At 42.0% G+C, this 20,404-nt stretch overlaps 1 protein-coding gene across 9 annotated transcripts in view; it reads right to left on the bottom strand.

Annotated features, from left to right (window-relative positions):
* Positions 1-20,404, bottom strand: part of PPP1R13B (protein phosphatase 1 regulatory subunit 13B) — a 66,828-nt gene that overhangs the window by 7,281 nt on the left and 39,143 nt on the right. For 6 of the 9 annotated variants that reach the window (XM_081010735.1, XM_081010734.1, XM_081010732.1 and 3 more), the window contains exons 5-12: positions 14,028-14,129; positions 12,811-12,985; positions 11,521-11,717; positions 9,958-10,122; positions 9,100-9,280; positions 7,260-7,415; positions 4,220-4,386; positions 3,488-3,989 (exon numbers count right to left, since the gene is read on the bottom strand). In XM_081010735.1, coding sequence (XP_080866861.1) covers positions 3,488-3,989; positions 4,220-4,386; positions 7,260-7,415; positions 9,100-9,280; positions 9,958-10,122; positions 11,521-11,717; positions 12,811-12,985; positions 14,028-14,129 — 1,645 coding nt within the window. Of the gene's footprint in view, positions 1-3,487; positions 3,990-4,219; positions 4,387-7,259; positions 7,416-9,099; positions 9,281-9,957; positions 10,123-11,520; positions 11,718-12,810; positions 12,986-14,027; positions 14,130-18,533; positions 18,900-20,404 lie in introns of those variants that run through there. The other 3 variants (XM_081010738.1, XM_081010731.1, XM_081010737.1) reach the window with 3 other exon arrangements.

The raw sequence follows: 20,404 nt of genomic DNA, 5'->3' as shown, positions 1-20,404 counted from the left end.
TACAGGATTCCTTTTGGTGTACCGACCTCCCCGCTGCACCAAGGATTCCCTTTCCGAGCTGCTTCAGGTTGTGGCGGATGTTCTCCTGGAGATACCTAGCTTGGTTGTCCTAGGGGATTTTAACATCCATGCCAACACGACCTTACAAGGGGCCGCTCGGGACTTTGTGGAAAGCATGGCCTCCATGGGGCTGTCCCTGAATAAGTCTGGCCCAACCCATAGCCGCGGACATGCCTTGGACCTGGTGTTTACCTCTATGGATGTTGGTGATCTGACACTAAGTAAAAGCGAAATGAAAGAAGTGCCATGGTCAGATCACTTCCTGGTGCAACTGGACTTCTCTGCGACCCATCCCCTCTGCAGGGAGGTGGGACCAATTCGGATGGTCCGCCCCCACCACTTAATGGATCCAAATGGTTTCCAGAGAGTGGTAGGGGATGCTTTATCCCATGTTGATGGCCTTTCAGCCGATTCCCTGGTGGCCCACTGGAATGTGGAGTTAACCAGGGCTATTGACTGTTTGGCTCCAAAGCGCCCTCTCCGATTGCATGGAGCCCGGACAGCCCCGTGGTTTTCCACGGATCTGAGGGCAATGAAACAATCGTTGAGACGGCTAGAGCGCCGGTGGCGGATAACTCATTCCGAATCTGACCGGACACAGGTTAGAGCTCAACGTCGAGCCTACCAAGTGGCGATAGCGACAGCGAAGAAGACTTTTTTCGCCGCCTCTATTGCATCTGCAGAAAACAGCAGCAGTTGACTTTTTCAGGTGGTTCACAATTTAGCGGAACCACCTGCGACATCGGGGCCCAGTACGGACCACATGATCTCCTGCAATGATTTTGCAAAGTTTTTTGCAGATAAAATCGCTCAGATTCGTGAAGAAGTAGACTCCACCGTGGGAGCAGGGCCAGGGCGGGAGAGTGCTAGAGTCCTGTCTAGTCAAGTTGCGTGGGATCAATTCCAATCTGTTACCTCCGAGGATGTGGACAGGCTGCTTGGACGAGTGAAGCCAACCACCTGTCTCCTGGATCCTTGCCCATCCTGGCTTATAAAAGCTAGCCGGGAAGGACTGGGCGATGGGCTTCATGGGGTGGTGAATGCTTCCCTCCGTGAGGGAGCCTTCCCAGACCCACTGAAAGAGGCAGTTATTAAACCGCTTCTTAAAAAACCATCCTTAGATGCGGCCACGATGGCCAATTATCGCCCAGTCTCAAATCTTCCATTCTTGGGCAAGGTGATTGAGCGAGTGGTTGCTGAACAACTCCAGGCACGCCTGGAAGAAGCGGACCATTTAGATCCCTTCCAGTCAGGATTCAGGCCTCATCATGGGACTGAAACTGCCTTGGTCGCACTGGTTGATGATCTCCGGCGGGCTAGGGACAAAGGTGAGAGCTGTTTCCTAGTTCTGCTGGATCTCTCAGCGGCGTTTGATACCATCGACCATAACATCCTTCTGGACCGTCTTGAGGGGCTGGGAGCTGGGGGCACTGTCATACAGTGGTTCCGCTCCTTCCTCCTGGGGCGTGTTCAGAAAGTGGTGGTGGGGGATGAGTGTTCGGACCCCTGGGCTATCACTTGTGGGGTGCCTCAGGGTTCCGTCCTCTCCCCCATGCTTTTCAACATTTACATGCAGCCACTGGGAGAGATCATCAGGAGGTTTGGGCTGGGTGTTCATCAGTATGTGGATGATACCCAGCTCTACCTCTCTTTTAAATCAGAACCAGTGAAGGCGGTGAAGGTCCTGTGTGAGTGTCTGGAGGCGGTTGGAGGATGTATGGCGGCTAACAGATTGATGTTGAATCCTGACAAGACAGAAGTACTGTTTTGGGGGGACAGGAGGTGGGCAGGTGTGGAGGATTCCCTGGTCCTGAATGGGGTAACTGTGCCCCTGAAGGACCAGGTGCGCAGCCTGAGAGTCATTTTGGACTCACAGCTGTCCATGGAGGCGCAGGTTAATTCTGTGTCCATGACGGCTGTTTACCAGCTCCATCTGGTACGTAGGCTGAGACCCTATCTGCCTGCAGACTGTCTCGCCAGAGTGGTACATGCTCTGGTTATCTCCCGCTTGGACTACTGCAATGCACTCTACCTGGGGCTACCTTTGAAGGTGACCCGGAAAATACAATTAATCCAGAATGCGGCAGCTAGACTGGTGACTGGGAGTGGCCGCCGGGACCACATAACACTGGTCTTGAAAGACCTACATTGGCTCCCAGTACGTTTCCGAGCACAATTCAAGGTGTTGGTGCTGACCTTTAAAGCCCTAAACAGCCTGGGTCCAGTATATCTGAAGGAGCATCTCCACCCCCATCGTTCTGCCCGGACACTGAGGTCCAGCTCCGAGGGCCTTCTGGTGGTTCCCTCACTGCGAGAGGCCAAGTTACAGGGAACCAGGCAGAGGGCCTTCTCGGTAGTGGCACCCGCCCTGTGGAACGCCCTCCCATCAGATGTCAAAGCGATAAACAACTACCTGATATTCAGAAGACATCTGAAGGCAGCCCTGTTCAGGGAAGTTTTTAATATGTGACATTTTAGTGTATTTTTTATCTTTGTTGGAAGCCGTTCAGAGTGGCTGGGGAAACCCAGCCAGATGGGCGGGGTACAAATAATAAATTATTATTATTATTATTATTATTATGTCTTTTAGCATTATATTAATACCTCCTTGTCTCTTCTGGAAATGCTAATAAACCTAGTGTTAACTTCACTCCCCCCAATCACTCATGTAAATATTGGGTTGTAGTCGATGTTAGTCCTACTCAGAGTAGACCCACTGAAATTAATGAACAGGGCTATCTCAGGTTCACTAATTTCAGTGAGTTGAGATTAGTTGGAAACAACTCATTCAATAAAACAGGCCCCTAAAGTAATCCTTGAGATGGTTGCAGAAGTGGCTCATCAGGTGTGACAGAATCACATCACTATTTCCCCAGCAGGTATGTCGCTGCCAATTAGAGAGAAGGAAAGGGGAGAGGTCTGCGCAGTATGGGTGCACTGGCGGGAACAATGAATTAGCTCTCCAGTGTGTATGCACTGCGCTAACTTTGACGCCTCACCCCTCTCCTTCTTGGTAAGCAGCAGTGACAAACATGCTGAGAATCTAGCTTTGCAGCTCCACCCCAACCGGTTCAAATAAGTCCCCTTAACAACTGTCTTTAAAGTGAAGCAAATATTGTTCAGCACCTCAGACTAGTCACGATGTAGAGAGAGGGAGAGCACAAGCCCCAATTTTAGATTTGTAGCAAAGCATAACCCACTTCTGAAAGCTACTGCCTCCCAATTAGATGCAATGCTGCAAACCTGTAATGTACAGTCATTTGTAAAGAAATCCTGGGTTAGCAGAATGCCCAAGCCCTTTTCTGCCATTTGAAAGAAACAGCACTTTTTAAAAGCAAAGATCTAATTTACATCAAACCTAATTTAACTCCTGCAAGTATCGAGCAGCTCTTAAACAGAAGAGATATGCAACATCAAATTATTCTACCTGCTTTAACGGACTTGTTCAGGGTATTGTATACAGCCTGTTGATAGTTCTTTGGTGGCGTCGCTTGCTGAAGGTACATGGAATAGATGGAACTGGAGTTCACGGTTTGGGGCCCTTTCCTGGGAGACTGGGGCCTTGAGCCTTTGTCAGCTAAGAAAGGCCTGATGGCCACAGTTAAGGGGAGATCAGGCCTGCCATCGCCACCTGGAAATAATGGGGCGCCAGAAGGTTGATATGTGGGGCTTGGAGGCACAGATATTCTCTGCTGTATTTGTTGCGAGGAGCTTGGCTGATGAACGCTGCTTGCTGGTGGTAACGGAACAGGTCTTTGCCGGCTTGCTGCTGTAGAGCCTGGTCTTGGGAGGCTGCCATCTTTTCGCCTTTCAAGGGAATTGGTAGAACCTGTTCCCAATGGAATGGAGCTTGGGTAGGTCCCATAGTTCTGGGGCAACTGCTTACTTGCTCCAGGGATCGTAGGTGGTACTTTCCCTATATCAGGACCCTGTGGAGGGGAAAACAGAAGAAGTGTCTGAAAAGCTGAGAAGGCTGTTCTTCTATCCTGTATAGAAAACAAATCCCTTTTTAACACATATCTCATGGATGAAGTACACAAAATCTTGCCAGAGAGGCCCATAGCACATACAGAAATGTTGTACACAAACATGCAAAACACCATGAATTTTTGATACTGTATGCAGCAAGGGGATGGGGGTAGAAGTGATAAAAACTCACCAGCTTATCAGTACTTCCTAATGAAGAAGACAAAGGCTGACTTGATATCGTTCCTTGTTTTAAACCAGCATCCATGCTTGATTCCTTCCAGTCTGCATTGGAGATTTGGGGAGGCTTCACCACAGGAACAGGACTCTGCTTAACTGCTGACCAGGTTCCCTCGTTAGCTGGCAACAAAGGAAAATGTTTATTAAATGGTTACTGATGCCCACACATTTGTATAAAGAGAATATGAAAATGTGAATGGAAGATAGTGCAGAATAATTCAGATTAAGAAAATCAGAGTAGGATTAGAGATGCCAACAATCAGTTAAATGTGTTTAATCTAAAATAATGTTTATTAATGTATTTTATTATTAAATTTCTACCCAGCCTATCTGTACTAGGTCCCGAAGGTGGCCAAGACCGATAAAGCATATATGCAATAAAGCATATTAAATCACAAGCTTATACATAAGGCCAAAGAAGCGACTGGTAACCTGTTTAGAGCTCTGAGTACTGTTTTGAGTTTAGTGAGATTTCATTATTTTAGGGATACATTCATGGATTTCTGCTGGCTCTAGAAAAGGCCGCACAATAAACATTCTCACAACTGGATATCACCCATGCATTTCTGTAAGTTGGTCTGAGCCCACAGGATGGGAAAATCATAATAAAATACATTAACACTAAACATTCCATTTCAATTCAAACTGAATTCTACAGATGTATTGTTATCTTAATCTAAAGATGCCTTTTGATTTCTGATTAGAATTAAGATCACTGAGAATGCATTGTGGTTTGCAACATACAGTTCATAAACTGCTGTTTTTTGTTTCCTGAATGCCACGAAGAGCTGCCTTCAGGGCCAACATCAAGATCTGACACTGTCCATGACCTTCTATTATCATCATCTGGGGTAGTACAAAGAATCAGAAAGTCAAGAGAAGATATTATTTCCCCAACACACCCCGACATCATGCCCACCTGGAAAATAAGAGGAAACTTTCTAAATGTGAATTTTGATATAGATTATATGAAAAAACCCACCCCAGTTGAGCAAATGCATGCCATATTCATAAGCACAGCAGTCAAGCAAATGCACTGGGAACCAGATGGATCTGCTGCTCATGTGTTATTTTCCCATTTTTGTATGGGGATAGCAGAAACTAGTAAGGTGGCTATGGAAGTACTGGTTTGTATCCATGCATTTCATGTATCCTCTTCAAGCGAGAAATTGACTTTGAATATCAGAATACTTTGACACAAACCCAGAAGCTAAAAAATGTTTTTTAAATTTTTTTTGAAGCAAAACAGCACCTGAAGAGGATGCCAACTTCCTGAATTAACTTGTAATGAAATTTGTCTAAAGTAATGGTTACTCTTAGAACAAAAAAATGCTCTTTCTCATACATGCCGTGAAAACCTTCTTTTGTAACAAGGTTTCCAATTTGTGCATCTCAATTTTCATAATTTCAAGAACAGCAAGAACCCAGTATTATATAAAAGTTATAACCAGAGATAAGAGGCCTGATTTGAAACACTTGGTACAGTTAGTAGCAAGCAGAAATAAAGCATTTAATCTGAAAATAAACATTTGGCACAAAACTCGCTCTATTTTTTTCTAAGAGGCTATTTCATGAAATAGTGTGCCTGAGAGGTCTGGTCCCCATCCCCCATAATATCTCTCTCTCTCTCTCTCTCTCTCTCTCTCTCTCACACACACACACACACACACACACACACACTGCCCAGTGCTAAATAACAAACTGCTTTTGAAATTGCCTTTGGTTTAAAACATGCCTTGCTGCATGGCATGGGGGGGGGTCTGCTGTTCAAGAAAACAATACCAAAGCCACCTTGAGCATGCAGAATTATTTGTATGATTCTTGGAACCCTGGGGTCCACAGCAGAACATGCACACTTCATTTTATTTCTGTTTCTGTTTCAAAACTGCCCCACCAACTCGCTCGTTAAACTATTCAGAATTCAACAGCTGACTAAAAATCAAAGAGAGTCCCTTTGATGGTCTGCTCCCAGTGACAATCAGCAGTTTTTGTAACTACCAGTGTCAGTTCCTGTAACTACCCATCAGTTGACTGGCGGTTAAAGTGACCTTCTTCCCCCCCCCCCCTGCATTAAGAAGATGAAAACTAAGTGGTAGTGAAGTTCAATTTCAGTGGAATCTGTGCACTTATAAATAAGTTCCACTGTGTTCCATGGAATTTATTCATTAGTAGGTGTGTTTAGGATTGCAGACTGATGATGTGAGCCTGTATAAAAAGGACCCCTGACAGTTAAGTCCAGTCGCAACTCTGGGGTTGCAGCACTCATCTCGCTTTACTGGCCGAGGGAGCTGACGTTTGTCTGCAGACAGTTTTTCCAGGTCATGTGGCCAGCATGACTATGCCACTTCTGGCAAAACCAGAGCAGCGCACGAAAACGCCATTTACCTTCTCGTCGGAGTGGTACCTATATATCTACTTGCACTTTGACGTGCTTTCAAACTGCTAGGTAGGCAGAAGCTAGGACCGAGCTCACCCCATCACGGGGATTCAGCAAGCCCTAGGCTCAGTGGTTTAGACCACAGCGCCACCCGCGTCCTGTGAGCCTATATATGTTTACTCAAAAAAGCCCCACTGAGTTCAATGGGACTTACTTTCAGGTACATGAGTACAGGATCACAACCTAAGTAACTTGTCCACAGCCACAAAGTAAACCACCTAAGAACAAGACTAGAGAACACAAAAAACAGTACCTGCTTATGTCAAAATATATACAATGTGACCCTATGTGAACTTTCTTGACTCAAGGTACCAGCATAGTTAATTATTTGCTAGCTAAGTATTCTGCTTTTTCTAGATACATGAAGGAGAGCATTTTAGATTTGTTCACTTGCGAAATACCCAGAAAACAATGAAACACACAAACATGCTTCTATTGACAATATATAGACACAGTTCTAAAAATTCCTGTTTAATATGCATCTGTGTGCCAAAGCTCAGATGACCATATTAAAAATGGGATTTCTTAGCTTGCCAAAGATCTTCTACAGACTCACAGTGCAGGATCTCAGAAAGAGTAGAAGCTGAATGGATGATATTGTGAACAGCAGACTGAAGAGAGGGAGGTGACAGAATAGGATCCACTATAATGTCTAAATCAGAAATCTTCCAGGGACCTGGAGATTTTTTCACACACCCATAGTCTGTATCTACTGGAGACGACCAGATCCAGTCACACAATAAAAGAAAAAGGGGGAAAAATAGGATGTGGAAAATAATTACAACATAAATGACAAGAGAGAGATTAAAACGTAAAAGAGAACAGGAAAATGTACAGATAAAAGTATGACACTCAACATATTAAGAAAGAGCCCTCACATTGTGTCTCAAACAAAATCTGGGTAGAAAACGATTTTCAACTTAAGCTGCAGGGAAGAAAAAGTCAGTTTTTTTAAAAGAAGTGCATATGTAATTTATATGACTAAAGTGCATTCTGCATATATTGTACTTGGCTGCTAGAGACAAGGGCTCATAACCAAACAAAACCAATTAGCCAGATATCCAAAATATTGTACAAGGCTAAAGCCAATGATGTATCTGGAGGCATTCTGTGTTCAGAAACTGCAAGCAGGACTTGTTTTGACTAGTTAGGTATCAACTGTTTGTTTTCAAAGATAACCTACTGAAAAGGAATCTGCAAGTTGCAGAAACCATCTACATAAATGTGTGTGAAGATGCATGTTATGCTGTTTTTACATCTCCTGAAATGCTGTTAAAAGTCTGTTCTCTTGCCTCTCCGTTTTCATGAGGCAGGGCAATTCTCGCCCTCCATTAAGCCTGAGCAAGAACTGGCCTGCCCTCTATTTTCTACGTGAGAAAAATAATCCCTGCCAAACCTCTGAATCCACAAATTACAGGCTGTCTAGCAATGAGATGGGGGACCCTAGGGACTATTTATACCAGCAAAAAGTAGCTTCCTCTGACCCTTGTGAGGTTTCTAGCATACCCTCACTCTGAAAATTCCCTTTTAGGGCCAGAGCACTGTGTTGCAAGTGAGGTCGTTTAGGATCGATCAGGTTTGAGCCACAGAGTTCCTTTTTTTCAGTATTTTGTTTTGTCCAACTGCCTTCTTCTTTCCTTTTTCTACTAGAAATAAAACTTCATATAATTTGACTGTTGCAGATCTGGAGTGGGTGCGTTTGCCAAGCTCAAGGATTCTAATCATCCCCCACAACCCCGGATCATTTGGGCTCATGCTAAATAAGAACAGAACTGGGGTTGTTAAGGATCAGTAAGTTGCTCTGATCTCTGGGAGAGATGGAGAACTTTTCAGCTCACTTTATGCCTTGGGTAAACTGTGAGGGATCTGGATGGGAAACACAAGAGGCTCTGCTCCTAGGATCTCAGGACTCTTAGAACTTCCTTGAGCACCCCAGATTTCTTCCCACCTGGGGGGGATAGCTGTGAGTTCAAAGGTGGCAGCTGCTACTGGTTGGTTACTGCCCTACTCCGCAAGGTAGTTGTGCAAGGAAGGACATGAGAGGCTCTCCTGAACACTCCCCTTCTGTCACAATACTCACATCAGAACTGTTCTTCTTGCAATTAAATATGAACTTTTAATCACAGCCATACTTAATGTAGGAGTTGCATATGGTACAACATCATACTGGCAAACCACAGAGGCATTTAATAGTAACTTTGGGACAAAGCAGAAAGCAACTCGACTCATGTTTTTGTCAAATGACTGAACAAACGAGTTTGTTCAATATGAAAGTGAGCTCTGGGGGTCCTAATCCCTTCCACCTTATGGAAGGGACTGATGATCATCCCCAAAGGCAACTCCTTTGTCACCTTCTACTGTACAAAACAATGTACTTGTTTTTGTGAACTGCTTACCAGATTTTGATCTTCCGTGAGTTGCACTAGTAGTAATAGTGAGGGACTGTGGTTTCACTGGGTCAACTGGCACAGCATAGCTGCTGGAGCTAGGAACTTGAATGTATGGCCCTACGGCTGCAACTCTGCCCGAAGCATTCAACGACGATTGAGGAGAGGATGTTCCATTTATCCGGTTTAACTAAAAAATGGCAAATCAAAAGGTGTGTTAACATCAATATCAGCATGTGTCTACATATCTGCAGAATCTTTTTAAAAGGAAGAGTTATAGAAGAATTACAGTGTGCTTCTCTCTGGGCTTCAAACCCATTAGCCCTTCCTCCTCTCCTCCCTCACCCCTGGGGCATTTTCTCTTTTACGTTCATAAACAACGTTAATAACGGTTCCGCTTCCGTTTTATTATCTCTCTTTCCCAACTACTGGGAATGTGGAAAGCATTTCATCTCAGAAAGCACCAAACAGCATCATATAATATATCCCCTTCTCCCTTTTGGTTCCATGCCATAGAGCTGCAAAGTCTGCATAATATGGAACTCATGAGATTATTAGGAAATTAAGTTTCTACTGCCTATGTAATTCAGCAAACTCAATTTTGAAAAAGTTAATAAAGAGTCTACCATTCCTATCCTGGCCACCAAAGTACTCCTGTGCAGGAACTAATATTTTATCACTAAATTTCAACTCATGTCTACATGACCCCACATTCAATTTATACTCTCATATTACCGCAGCAGATTTTGGCAAAACACAAGTAATGCATTATTCACTTCTATGGGGCTAGAGGAAATGGAAACTTGATGAAGCTTGATGAGCTTTGTAGAAGTATTGAAATGTGGCCCTTTTAATAGTTTATCTTACAGGGATGTTTTCTTTTTGACGTGCCTCAACTTTTTTCTTGTATAGGCGCTCACGTAGCTCATTGATACGCTTGTCCATCATGGCAACCTCCATGTTACGCTTATTCAGAAGTTCTTTCTGCTGCTGAAGCTTGGTGTTCTGTTCCTGATTAAGCCTGTTACGAATCTATAAATAAACAGAGTGATTATCACTACTTCAGTTTGGGTTGTTTTTAAAGGTAAAAAAACTCAATAATCTGTAGAAAAAACAGCTATGTCCTGTGTGTGCCCTCTGGAATTATTTTTCATTTAAATAGCAGAATAGTTATGCTAGACAACAAACTGCCTTTTGAAACTTAAGAGGTTTAGTGGGGAACTGCTCTATAAGAAAAAACAAGTCCAGAGCTCTATTGGGCATACAATATTAATTGTATAGTTCTTTGGAGTCAAGCCTAGGTAGTTTAGCACATGCCTAAAGACTAAATACATCTACTTGCTTGTAAGTCCAATTTATTTCTTTCAGATAGATTTCTAAGGATTGTGCTCAGGGGCAGAAACTAAAATCTATATACTTCTTTGTAACCCCTTCTGAAATACTTTCATTTCCCAGAAAGCACCTGTTCAGTAATGAATAAATACGGTGTGCAATCAATTAAAAGCACCTAAGTAAAACATCAAAACTATATAAAGAACACTGAAAAGAAAAGCAGTAATATAAAACCTTCCTTAATTTATAAGGAATTTGATTAGGATATGATTTCCAGTATAAAAGTCGTGCTGCTGGATTTTGTCCATTTCCAAATAAAGGATGTCATTGTCAGGACTGGTCGTTGTCCTCTTCAGATCACCACACAAACGCTTCTTGTTCTTTTATAAAACTTTTTATTGCGTATTAACAAAACAATCTTATAAACAGTTCTTAACTATTATTCCTCAGAGTCACTTATTTCAGATACCTTCTGAGCTCTGCTTCTCCATGACCAGCCACTCTCAAAATGGGGAAGGCGCCCTTCCCTTCGCTTTCCCGCTTATTTTCTAACCTCGTGGCTAGAGCTGGCTTGTATCTCCCCTCCTCCGAATCTGAGCTAGAACTCAACCCTTGCCTTTCCTGTGAACAGCCATTCCCTCCCTGTTGTTCCTCTTGCTTTCTTCTATTAGATTCACTGCTCTCCTTCCCCCCTTGGCGAATGCTTTCTCCCTCTGAGAAACTGGAAACTTCTAACTCTTCCCTGACAGTCATCTTATAGACATTTAGCTGGGAGTAAGCCCCACTGAACTCACAAAGACTTACTTCTAAGAAGATATAGTGCTTAATATGTGAATGAAACACCAGCTGAAATGCCCGATTGTAATACTGCTTTTCTTTCTTAGAAGAGGGATGAAAGGAAAATATTTATTCAATTGCTTACAATGGTAATGGGGAGGCATGACCAACTGGGAGCCTAGATATGGCCCTGAAACAATTTTACTTGGTGCCTTGTAACTGCTATGTTTTAATTGAGATGCATTTTAACTGACACTAAATAGAAGAAAGCCCCAGTTTTGTTCATTGGCACTATGTAAAGTGAATGTCATGATTGTTTACCTGTAGCTCTTGGTATAATTTTTTTAATTCTACAGCGGCAGGCCCTGTCATCTGTCCATTGTAAGACTGGAACCCGTTCGGCTTCCCTTTTCTCAGGTCCTCTAGCTGTTGAGTAAGCTGGTCCACCTTTAACACTGCAGCTTGTAACTCTTGTTGCTTTTCCTGGAAGATGGCACTGATATGTTCAATTTCAGTGGCTGCAATTAAAATGCAGAATGAATGCAAACACATAGAAAGAGAAATGAGCATGAGGCCATAAGCAATGCTGTTCAAATATTTTCTCTGAGCTGCTGCAGAATGAAGCTTATAAGCAAAATAATTTGGGGGTGGGGGCCATAGGAACCAACTCCTAGGAGCCGTGGGGGCTTCGGCCCCCACAATAAAATATTTGAGGGGGATGTTCCCCCAGGTTGATGGGCACTGCCATTGAAATGTGCATGCACCACATCATTTGATCGATTATGCGGGGTGGGACTTATCTGCCCCCCATATTTTATTCGAGTTGGCACCCCTGGTGGGGGCCAAGGAAAGTACTGTGGTTGATTCTGTCTGGATAAGGCTATTAAGTGGTCATGCCAAAATTGGACTTTAAATTATTATGTTCCCCAGTCCACAACCCCCCGAATCAGCTGCTGGAGTTTGAGGTGCAGCAAGCAGAAGGCAATGCTCTGCTGATCAGATCTAGCACAAGCCAATTGCAGGGACACAATTGAATGCCTCATGCTATGGGTTTCCTGGTTAATATTCGAGAGTCCCTGAAACATTAAGATATGAGAGGTCCATTAATTTCTGTTCCTTACAATCAGCACATTATATAAGCAATTCACATTAATAAGATTTCAGACTGATATTAATCTGTTTTAGCATTTCAACTTTTGTATGTTTTTTTTTTTAAGTAGGGCTGTTTTATCTTTTGCAAACTGCTTGGAGGTTTTTTACAACCAAGCAGTGTATAAATTTTATGAAATAAATAAATAGCAAATGCGAGAGTCTGAGAATGCTGAAAAGACATTCTGAAATGCTACAGAACGGCATGTTTCTGCTCGTGTGCCTAATGCAGGATGCTTACTAGGCTGCAACATGTTCCCTTCATTATGGCAACTGGAAAAGTGCACTCAAAATAGTGAAAATGGCTTCCAGAGGACTCCATGTTCTGAATGACTCGTGTTAATGTTTCCCCATACAACTGGCCGACAGCAGTAGCTCAACTATATTGTTAGCCCTGGCCCCCAATCAACCTCTGGGCCAAGAACCTAAGAGCTTAAAAAAATGGGAAGAAGCCACTCGTACACAAATTGCCGTTCATAATCTTGCTGTAATCCACCTGCCCTCTCATGGCACGGATTTTTTTCAGCTTTGTCTCCTGGGTTTCCATTCGTTCTTTAAGTTTCTGAAGCTTTTCACTCTCAGACACAGACTGCTGTTGACGGCGTTCTTGCTGCTTGAGATAACGTAAACGTTGTTCCTATCAAAACAAGTAGAACATGTAATCATGCTGTCTTATTTTTAGAAAAGCATTACCAGTCACTTGCCTATTACTTCTAAACAAAACAAAACCCCAGTGTGAGTCAGCCAGTGTTTAAATTAGGAAAATCTTACCTGCATACTTCTTCAGTCTAGAAACAAATATATTAAACATATATTAAGCATGAACTAATCTTTTAAGAACCTATTAATGTAAAGTTTTTATGGGCCTCCCAGTTGTATCCTCCAAGAGATACCAGGCCCTTCATTTCTGAAGCTACAAAATCAAATCTCTCATCTACACAAAAACAAGCTCCAGCTGAAACATTCATTCCAACACATCTGTGAAGTTTCCTGCAACTTGTACTTCCTGTTCCTCAAACACGCTTCCTCCTGCAGCAAAATGGCTCCCCAACCCCCCATTACATAATTTCCCAGAGGAAATAATGACTAGCAGAAAACTACAAACAGGCAAAGATAAGGAGATCTGGGGCAAGATAAATGCCACTTCTTTAGAATGACAGCCTATGGACTAAACAAATACGGGAAATGCTTCCTTTTTCTCCTGAGGTTTTTTAAAAACAAAAAACAAAAAAACCCCAACACTAAACTACTAAACTCTTCTCAATTCACTTCTGTCCTCTAACTCAACAGAGACTTCACCTTGTAGATATTGTTTCTTCCATTTAAAAGCAAAGTGACAGTGATATTATAACATGATTGTGGTGGCAAATCACTGTACTGAACAAAACGCTGAACAGGACTTTATTTCAGAAGGGTTAAGAACACTAGCACTGAAATTTTGTCTCTGCTCAAGTCAGTAGGTGGACCTCTGTTGATAACCATAAAGCCTCAATCACCGATGGACTAGGTGACCCTAGACCTGAGACCTACAACTAAGGCAACATGTCATCACACACAGGATTAATGCCATTTCTGTTCTCAATTTGCAAATTTTCTGTACTACTGGGATTTAGAGCCTTCTGTGAAAACAGCACATTTTCTGTTCTTTCCTTCCCCTTGTTACTGGAAGTGCAGTTTACCTTGGCAACCAGCATTTGCTGCTGATTTTCAATCTGCTGCTGTTGCCTGGCAGCCATATCCTGAAGTTCTGAAAGTGTGAGTTCAACACGTGGGTTTCCAACCTGCAGAGAATAAAGAGAAGCAACATTATTCTGTCATTCCACTATGTGAATGCTCATAATTTTTTCCCACATTTTAGTTGCCACACATTAACAGTTGACCATTTTCTGCAACAAACCGTCCTTAACACAATTTGGAAAGCAGTCTGCCCTTTGCGCCCTTTCATATTCTTGAAAATATAAGTTTGTATGACAAGCATGGTGTGGCGCACTACAGGGCTGCAGCAGAGACTGAAGCATGCCTTCATAGATGATGAACCTACCACCCTTGAAACAGGAAAATCTCATGAAGGACTGATCCCACCTTTTCTGCCAATACATGATGATAGGCATCACCTTGAGGGATAAGGGAAGGAAACACTGGAATTCCTTGATGCAGCCCACACTACAGCTGATGGGTGGTGGGGGTAGAGGTGAGTGGGAATCATAGATTTTGTTTTATTTGTAGGATTTGTAAGTCACCCTATAACAAAAAGTTCTCTGGGTGGTTTACAATAAATAATAAAGCAATGTAATCCAAATAAGATACAAAACCACCACTGTCCAATGCTTTCCTTTCCCCCACCGACATGAAAGGCTACCATTTACTTCAATGTGTGTGTGGAGGGGGGAGATGAATAGCAGAACTGTGTTTACAAATCTAGAGGGCAGGTAAACACACTTCCAAGGTAGCCCAATGTGATCAGGCTACAACAGCTAAGGAACTGGCTTTATAAAGAGAAAAAAAGATGTCATTAGGAAGTACTGAAAATATTAAAATTTCCCAATGGATAATTTGTTTCAAACTCTATTCAGCTTCTCAGTTTTTGTTCCTAAATGTGTGTGCTTTTTTCTCCTTTATGTTAAGAGGTTATTTCCTCTTCTTATTGACTATTTTGTCCTCCAGAGATTAATGTTCAATATATACTGTCTTTGCAATCCCAGAATTCCTCTACTCCACTCCTAAGAGTCCTAGAAAGGACACAGAAACTCTTACACTTAATAGCAAAAGCTGCTCAGGTGGGAAATCTTAGTCAACAAATTCTGCCAGAGGGCCAGTGAGGCCTTCACAAATAGCATCCCAGCTACTAAGAGCTTCCTTGCAAGCTGTTCTTTAAGCAGCATTTTGCTACTTAACAGGACTTCAAATGCAATTTCTAATGAGGACCAAAACAAAGCTCATTCTTCAATAAAAAGCTAGTAACTTATTTACAGGTTCCCCAACGTCCTCCTAGAAATCCCCACTAAAAGGAAATGAAAGTTCAACTATGTAAAAGGAAGAAAACAGCGAGCGGATAAAGTAAAAATGAAAGTACAAACGTGGTGTTAATTAAAACAAATATAATTACATACATGAACAATACATGACATTATGGAATTCTGTTTGCATTCCTATATGCTTTCTATAAAATACAAGATGGTTTGACTATTGAACGTGGAGCACTGCTTTGCATGTAAGAGACTAAGGCAGCACGATAAAACGAAACAAAGACTGAGGAGCAGAGACCAAAATAATGTGCCATCACGGTCCACCTGTGTAAAGCAGTGTAAAGCAGCAAGAGTAAAGCAGTGCTTGGTCCCAGAATGTCCAGGAGTTTAAATGCCTCCGAGCAGTAACCCAGGAGCAGGGTTTTCAAATGGAGATACTGAAGCAGAAAAACAAAATCTTCCCTGAGAGGGAGGAAGACTTACATGAATCAATGGAGTCCCAAACCATCACTTTCAAAACTCCTTAATCTACTAGTATCCCATAATCATGTATACATAAATATATGGTTGCTTCATGTTTTACAACTACAGCATAGAAGCTTATGCTTAGGGCATGCTGCTGTCTGCTGAAATGACTTTCACATTTCATAAAAGCAGCACAAAATGCAGAGAGAAAGTAACTGCAAAGGTAGTTGAGCTGGCTACTTGCTCTTTCCACTAAGCTGGCTACTTGCTCCTTCTGCTCAGATGCTTCTGTTGCCAGAGGTTGGAGCCAATGGGTTCTTTGGCTCTTTGTTGGAGGGATCACTGTGGGATATTATGCTTATTAACTGAACCAATTTTTTGTGTGTCTTGCATTGGGAGTGTTTTTATTTTTACTGTTTTTCCTATATCAATTCTCAAGCAATTCAAAAAAGTTTCAAATCTTGTTTTGGATGGTTGTTGTGACTATATAATCAGCAGATGTAGGGGTTAGGATTGCTGTCTTAGTCTTTAGATCAGTGTTTCCCAAACCTGGATCTCCAGCTGCTTAGGACTACAATTCCATAACCACTAGCTAGCAGGACCAGTGGTCATGGATGATGGGAACTGTAGTCCAAAAACAGCTAGAGACCCAAGTTTGGGAAACACTATTTTAGATGAAACCTTATGCAGTAGTTTACAAATTTCATCCAGCCTTGATACCCAAATCAAAATTAGTAGCTTTATTTTTACTTTACTTCGTAAAATGTTTATATACCATCTTCCAAATCAATCCCAAGGCAGTTTACAACCTTAAAGGTCAGTGCATTAAACAAAAATTTAAAACCGTACAAAAGCACCTTGGATGTCGAACGGCTTGGCTCCCGAACAAATCAGCTCCCAAACACAACAACCCCAGAAGTAAGTGTTCTGGTTTGCGAACATTTTTTGGAAGTCAAACATCCAATGCGGCTTCCGATTGAGTGCAGGAAGCTCCTGCAGCCAATCGGAAGCCGCGCCTTGGTTTTCGAATGGTTCCAGGAGTCGAACGGACTCCTGAACTGATTAAGTTTGAAAACCAAGGTACAACTGTATAATAAATACATACTAAAATGCAACTATTCAGTCTGTAACTCAAATAGTTCTCAGGGTAAATTCCAAAGGTGAATAAATGTGTTTTCAGGAGGTGCAAAAAAAACTCAACAAGGTTGGTGCCTGCTTTAAAGCCAGGTGATATGGTTCCATAAACTGGGTACCATGACAGAGGAGGCCCTCCCCCTGGTTGCCCCAAGGCATAGTTCCACAGGCATGGAGTGCATGAAACTGCACTCCACTGCGCTGAACACAGAAACCAAGTGGACTGCCAGAGTAGGAAAGCCCTTTCCTCTTCTCTCAGCACAGAAACGCAGCAGGCTATTGCAAGAGAGACGGACCCCTCCATCCCTCTTCTGCTGGCTCTCAGCAGGCTAGAGAACATTTTTGAAGGCTAGCAACTCTTGTGAGCTAATTAACAAAGCTGGACACACACAGTCCTCGCACAAAAATAAGCAGCAGATGGTTTGAAAAACTGGTGGTTGACTAACTTTAGGCAACCATTCTGCAACAAAATAAAGGTTAAAAACTGAAGTAAACATTTCTCCCCCACAAAAAGATGAAGCACAAGAACAGTAAGAATGAGAAAAATTTGTGAGGAAAACCTCACTTGCAGTCTGATTCAATTTTTAAGTTTGTATAATGAAGGCTTTCTACCTTCAATTATTCCTACAGTTATCATTTTACACAGAGCTCACACAGTTGATCCTCAATACTACATGTAACATATAAATTTATGTTATAAGCAGAACTTGAAATGTGCATTGCTGCGGGTTTTTTTCCTAAAAGCAACCCATGGAGCACTTACAAATTCCAACAACAAAAATCAAAAATCAAGATATTCTTATGAGAGATGCCAAAAGAACAAACTGTTCCTAGCAGGTTGTGAAGGCTATCAAAATTTGACATTCACATTCCACTGCAGGGTCTGCTTCGCTACCCATAGGTCTCTGACGCACTCAGAGCTCCATTGTTTGCCTTGGTGGAGCTCTGATGTCATTTGACTACAAACTATGGTTTTGGTAAGGATCATCAGTTACTGTCACATTAGGAAGCACTGATGGGATTTTACAAAAATGAGACACAGAAGAGCATCAGGTTATGTACGCTGAAAGCTAAGAATGTTGGCTTTCAAAATCAACACAATCCTATTTTTTAAAAGAATAATCTAAGTGCTAGACTCATTTCAAAGTATATTTTTCACAATGAACTCAATCAATCAGGTTATTATCTTAAATTCTTATAGTACTGCTCTAGTGTTCTTCATAATAAGTTATATAATAAAAGTTGTATCATGTTAATCAATGTCATATTAATATTATATAACCTGCATTATATATAAAATGATAGCACGTTAAACTCATTAGCATTTGACTAAACGTAACTTCACAGTATACGTCTATGGAATTAACTTTATCCTGTAAAATAGTCCGCAATAGAAAGTGGCTACAGACAACGAAACTATTTCCAAAGAATGCAATTTCACACCCTTGACAAAAGATAACAAAATAACAAACCAGGACAGTGGCTATTAGTTACAAACATACTTTCTGTAACATTACTGTGTTTACTTTGGACACAAATCTTTACCATCTGTGTCTTTCACAGTAACTATTTAGCACTGGGGAAGAGAAGGGGAAAGGAAAAACAAACAAAGATTTAAACCTGTAGTTTTACTCTCAGCTGCTTCCTTTCCATCCACATGGCAAAAGATGGTTGAGGGAAAACAAGCCAGATTCCAGATTCCTCTTCAGAACTGTACTTTTAGAACCAATATTTTAGGCCTCCAAAGAAGGACAGCTAAGCCTCTGAACATCGGAAAACTCTGTTATAGAAGAACCCTCCAGCAAGCAGCTCTTTCTTGAAAGCTCTACTTAATCACTGAAGTTCCTGCTTTTAATCTCACTCATTATAATTCACAGCTAAAGTTCAAACAAAATTGCAGATGAAGTTCAGGAAAGTTTGCAATCCTGCTAATCCATATGAAGTTCTCTTGTTAGATCATGCTCAGTGAGAAGAGAGCCAAGCGTTTCGTTAGCCTTTCAGAGCTCTCTCTGGTAACTAACTTCCTGCTGTGCTCACGCTAGCTATTAGTAGATCTCAAAATGACATCACTCACCTTTCACAACAAACCTGAGCCTATCATATGTAAGACATAAAACCTTCTTGCTCCCACCAATGGAAAAATGCACCTCCTACTTTTAAACATTTACTTAAAATAAACACAAGACCTTCGGCAAAAGATATATACTCCCACAGATTCCATAAATTCACTCCGGGCTTAACATTCTGATGACTTATACACATTTCTTCTTCGTTGAAATCTGAGGAATCTCGCTCTGCAACAGAGCACCTAAAATGGCACTAGTTTGGTAGCAATGAACAAAAACCTTTCGTAAAAATAGTATTTGGTGTTTATGCCTGCCCCACTGTTGCACATAGACAAAATTCCTAAGGCTGCTCAGAATACAGCCACTGAATATATTATTAAAATAATAATGCAGTCACTAAGCCTAGTATCTTAGCCCCAGCTTAGCCCAGCTTTCCTCAGAGCTGTTGCACTACAATATCTACCATTTCTGACCACTGGCCATACTGGCTGGGGAAGAGGGGGACTGACATCTGGGGACCAACATCTGGGGGCCCAAGGTTGAGGAAGGGTCTGCTAAGCTTCTGAGTGTTGACTCATCTTATTACCTTCATTTTCTAAAACAATGATTAAGGGCTGATTTACACTTTATTTGTTAAAGATGTTTGCCAAACAGGTGTCAGTGTTTAGAGCAGCAAGCAACATAACAATGAAGTGGGTTCAAAAAAGGCATTCCCTGGCATGCACCCAGGTGGTTTGTAAATACATAATCCAACTTCATACTTTGTAACATTTGCCTTCCCAGACACTGCTGAACATGCAGCAAACACCTGTACCACAAAAAGTGTGAATCTGAGCTAACTCTTAGTCCCTCATTCAGAGCTTTCAGATTGCATTTTCCCCTGCAGCTTTGTTGGTGTTGATGTACAGTATGACAGGACGTGACCATTCCGAGATGAATAATTTCATATCAGCAAGCCAAGTTACAGCACCCCTCCTGATAAAGTACAGCTACAAATACTGAAATAATACCCTTCTACAGTGCATACCATGTGGGGGAATTCACCTGGCCCACACACTAGATGCATGTCCTTGCACAAACAATGTGTCACAGTTCTCCAGAACTGTAGGAGAACAGTCAGTACCTGAGACAATGTGAATCATCCTTCCTTATTTATCAATTCAGGAACAGGGAATAAAATAATGGCTACTCACACAGCCTTTAAGAGGAAGGATTTGCCAAACATTTTCCTTGTGAACTTACGCTAAGGAAAAGGAAGCAGTTTAAGTATACTTTCAGATGACAGTTTAATGGGGAATCTATGCATGTCCCACACAATGCCATAGGCACCAAAATGCCAGCCCATACTTCTGAAAAGATAAATCTACCCTCAAAGACACAGAACACATGACTACCCTCAAAGATTCATGGTGGAGATGCTTCATC

Source organism: Podarcis pityusensis, assembly GCF_964106645.2.
Source record: "Podarcis pityusensis genome assembly, chromosome: 1".
In the NCBI taxonomy this organism is placed as follows: domain Eukaryota; kingdom Metazoa; phylum Chordata; class Lepidosauria; order Squamata; family Lacertidae; genus Podarcis; species Podarcis pityusensis.
The sequence above is the reverse complement of the archived record's forward strand: the minus strand, read 5'-3'. Positions and strand labels throughout refer to the sequence as shown.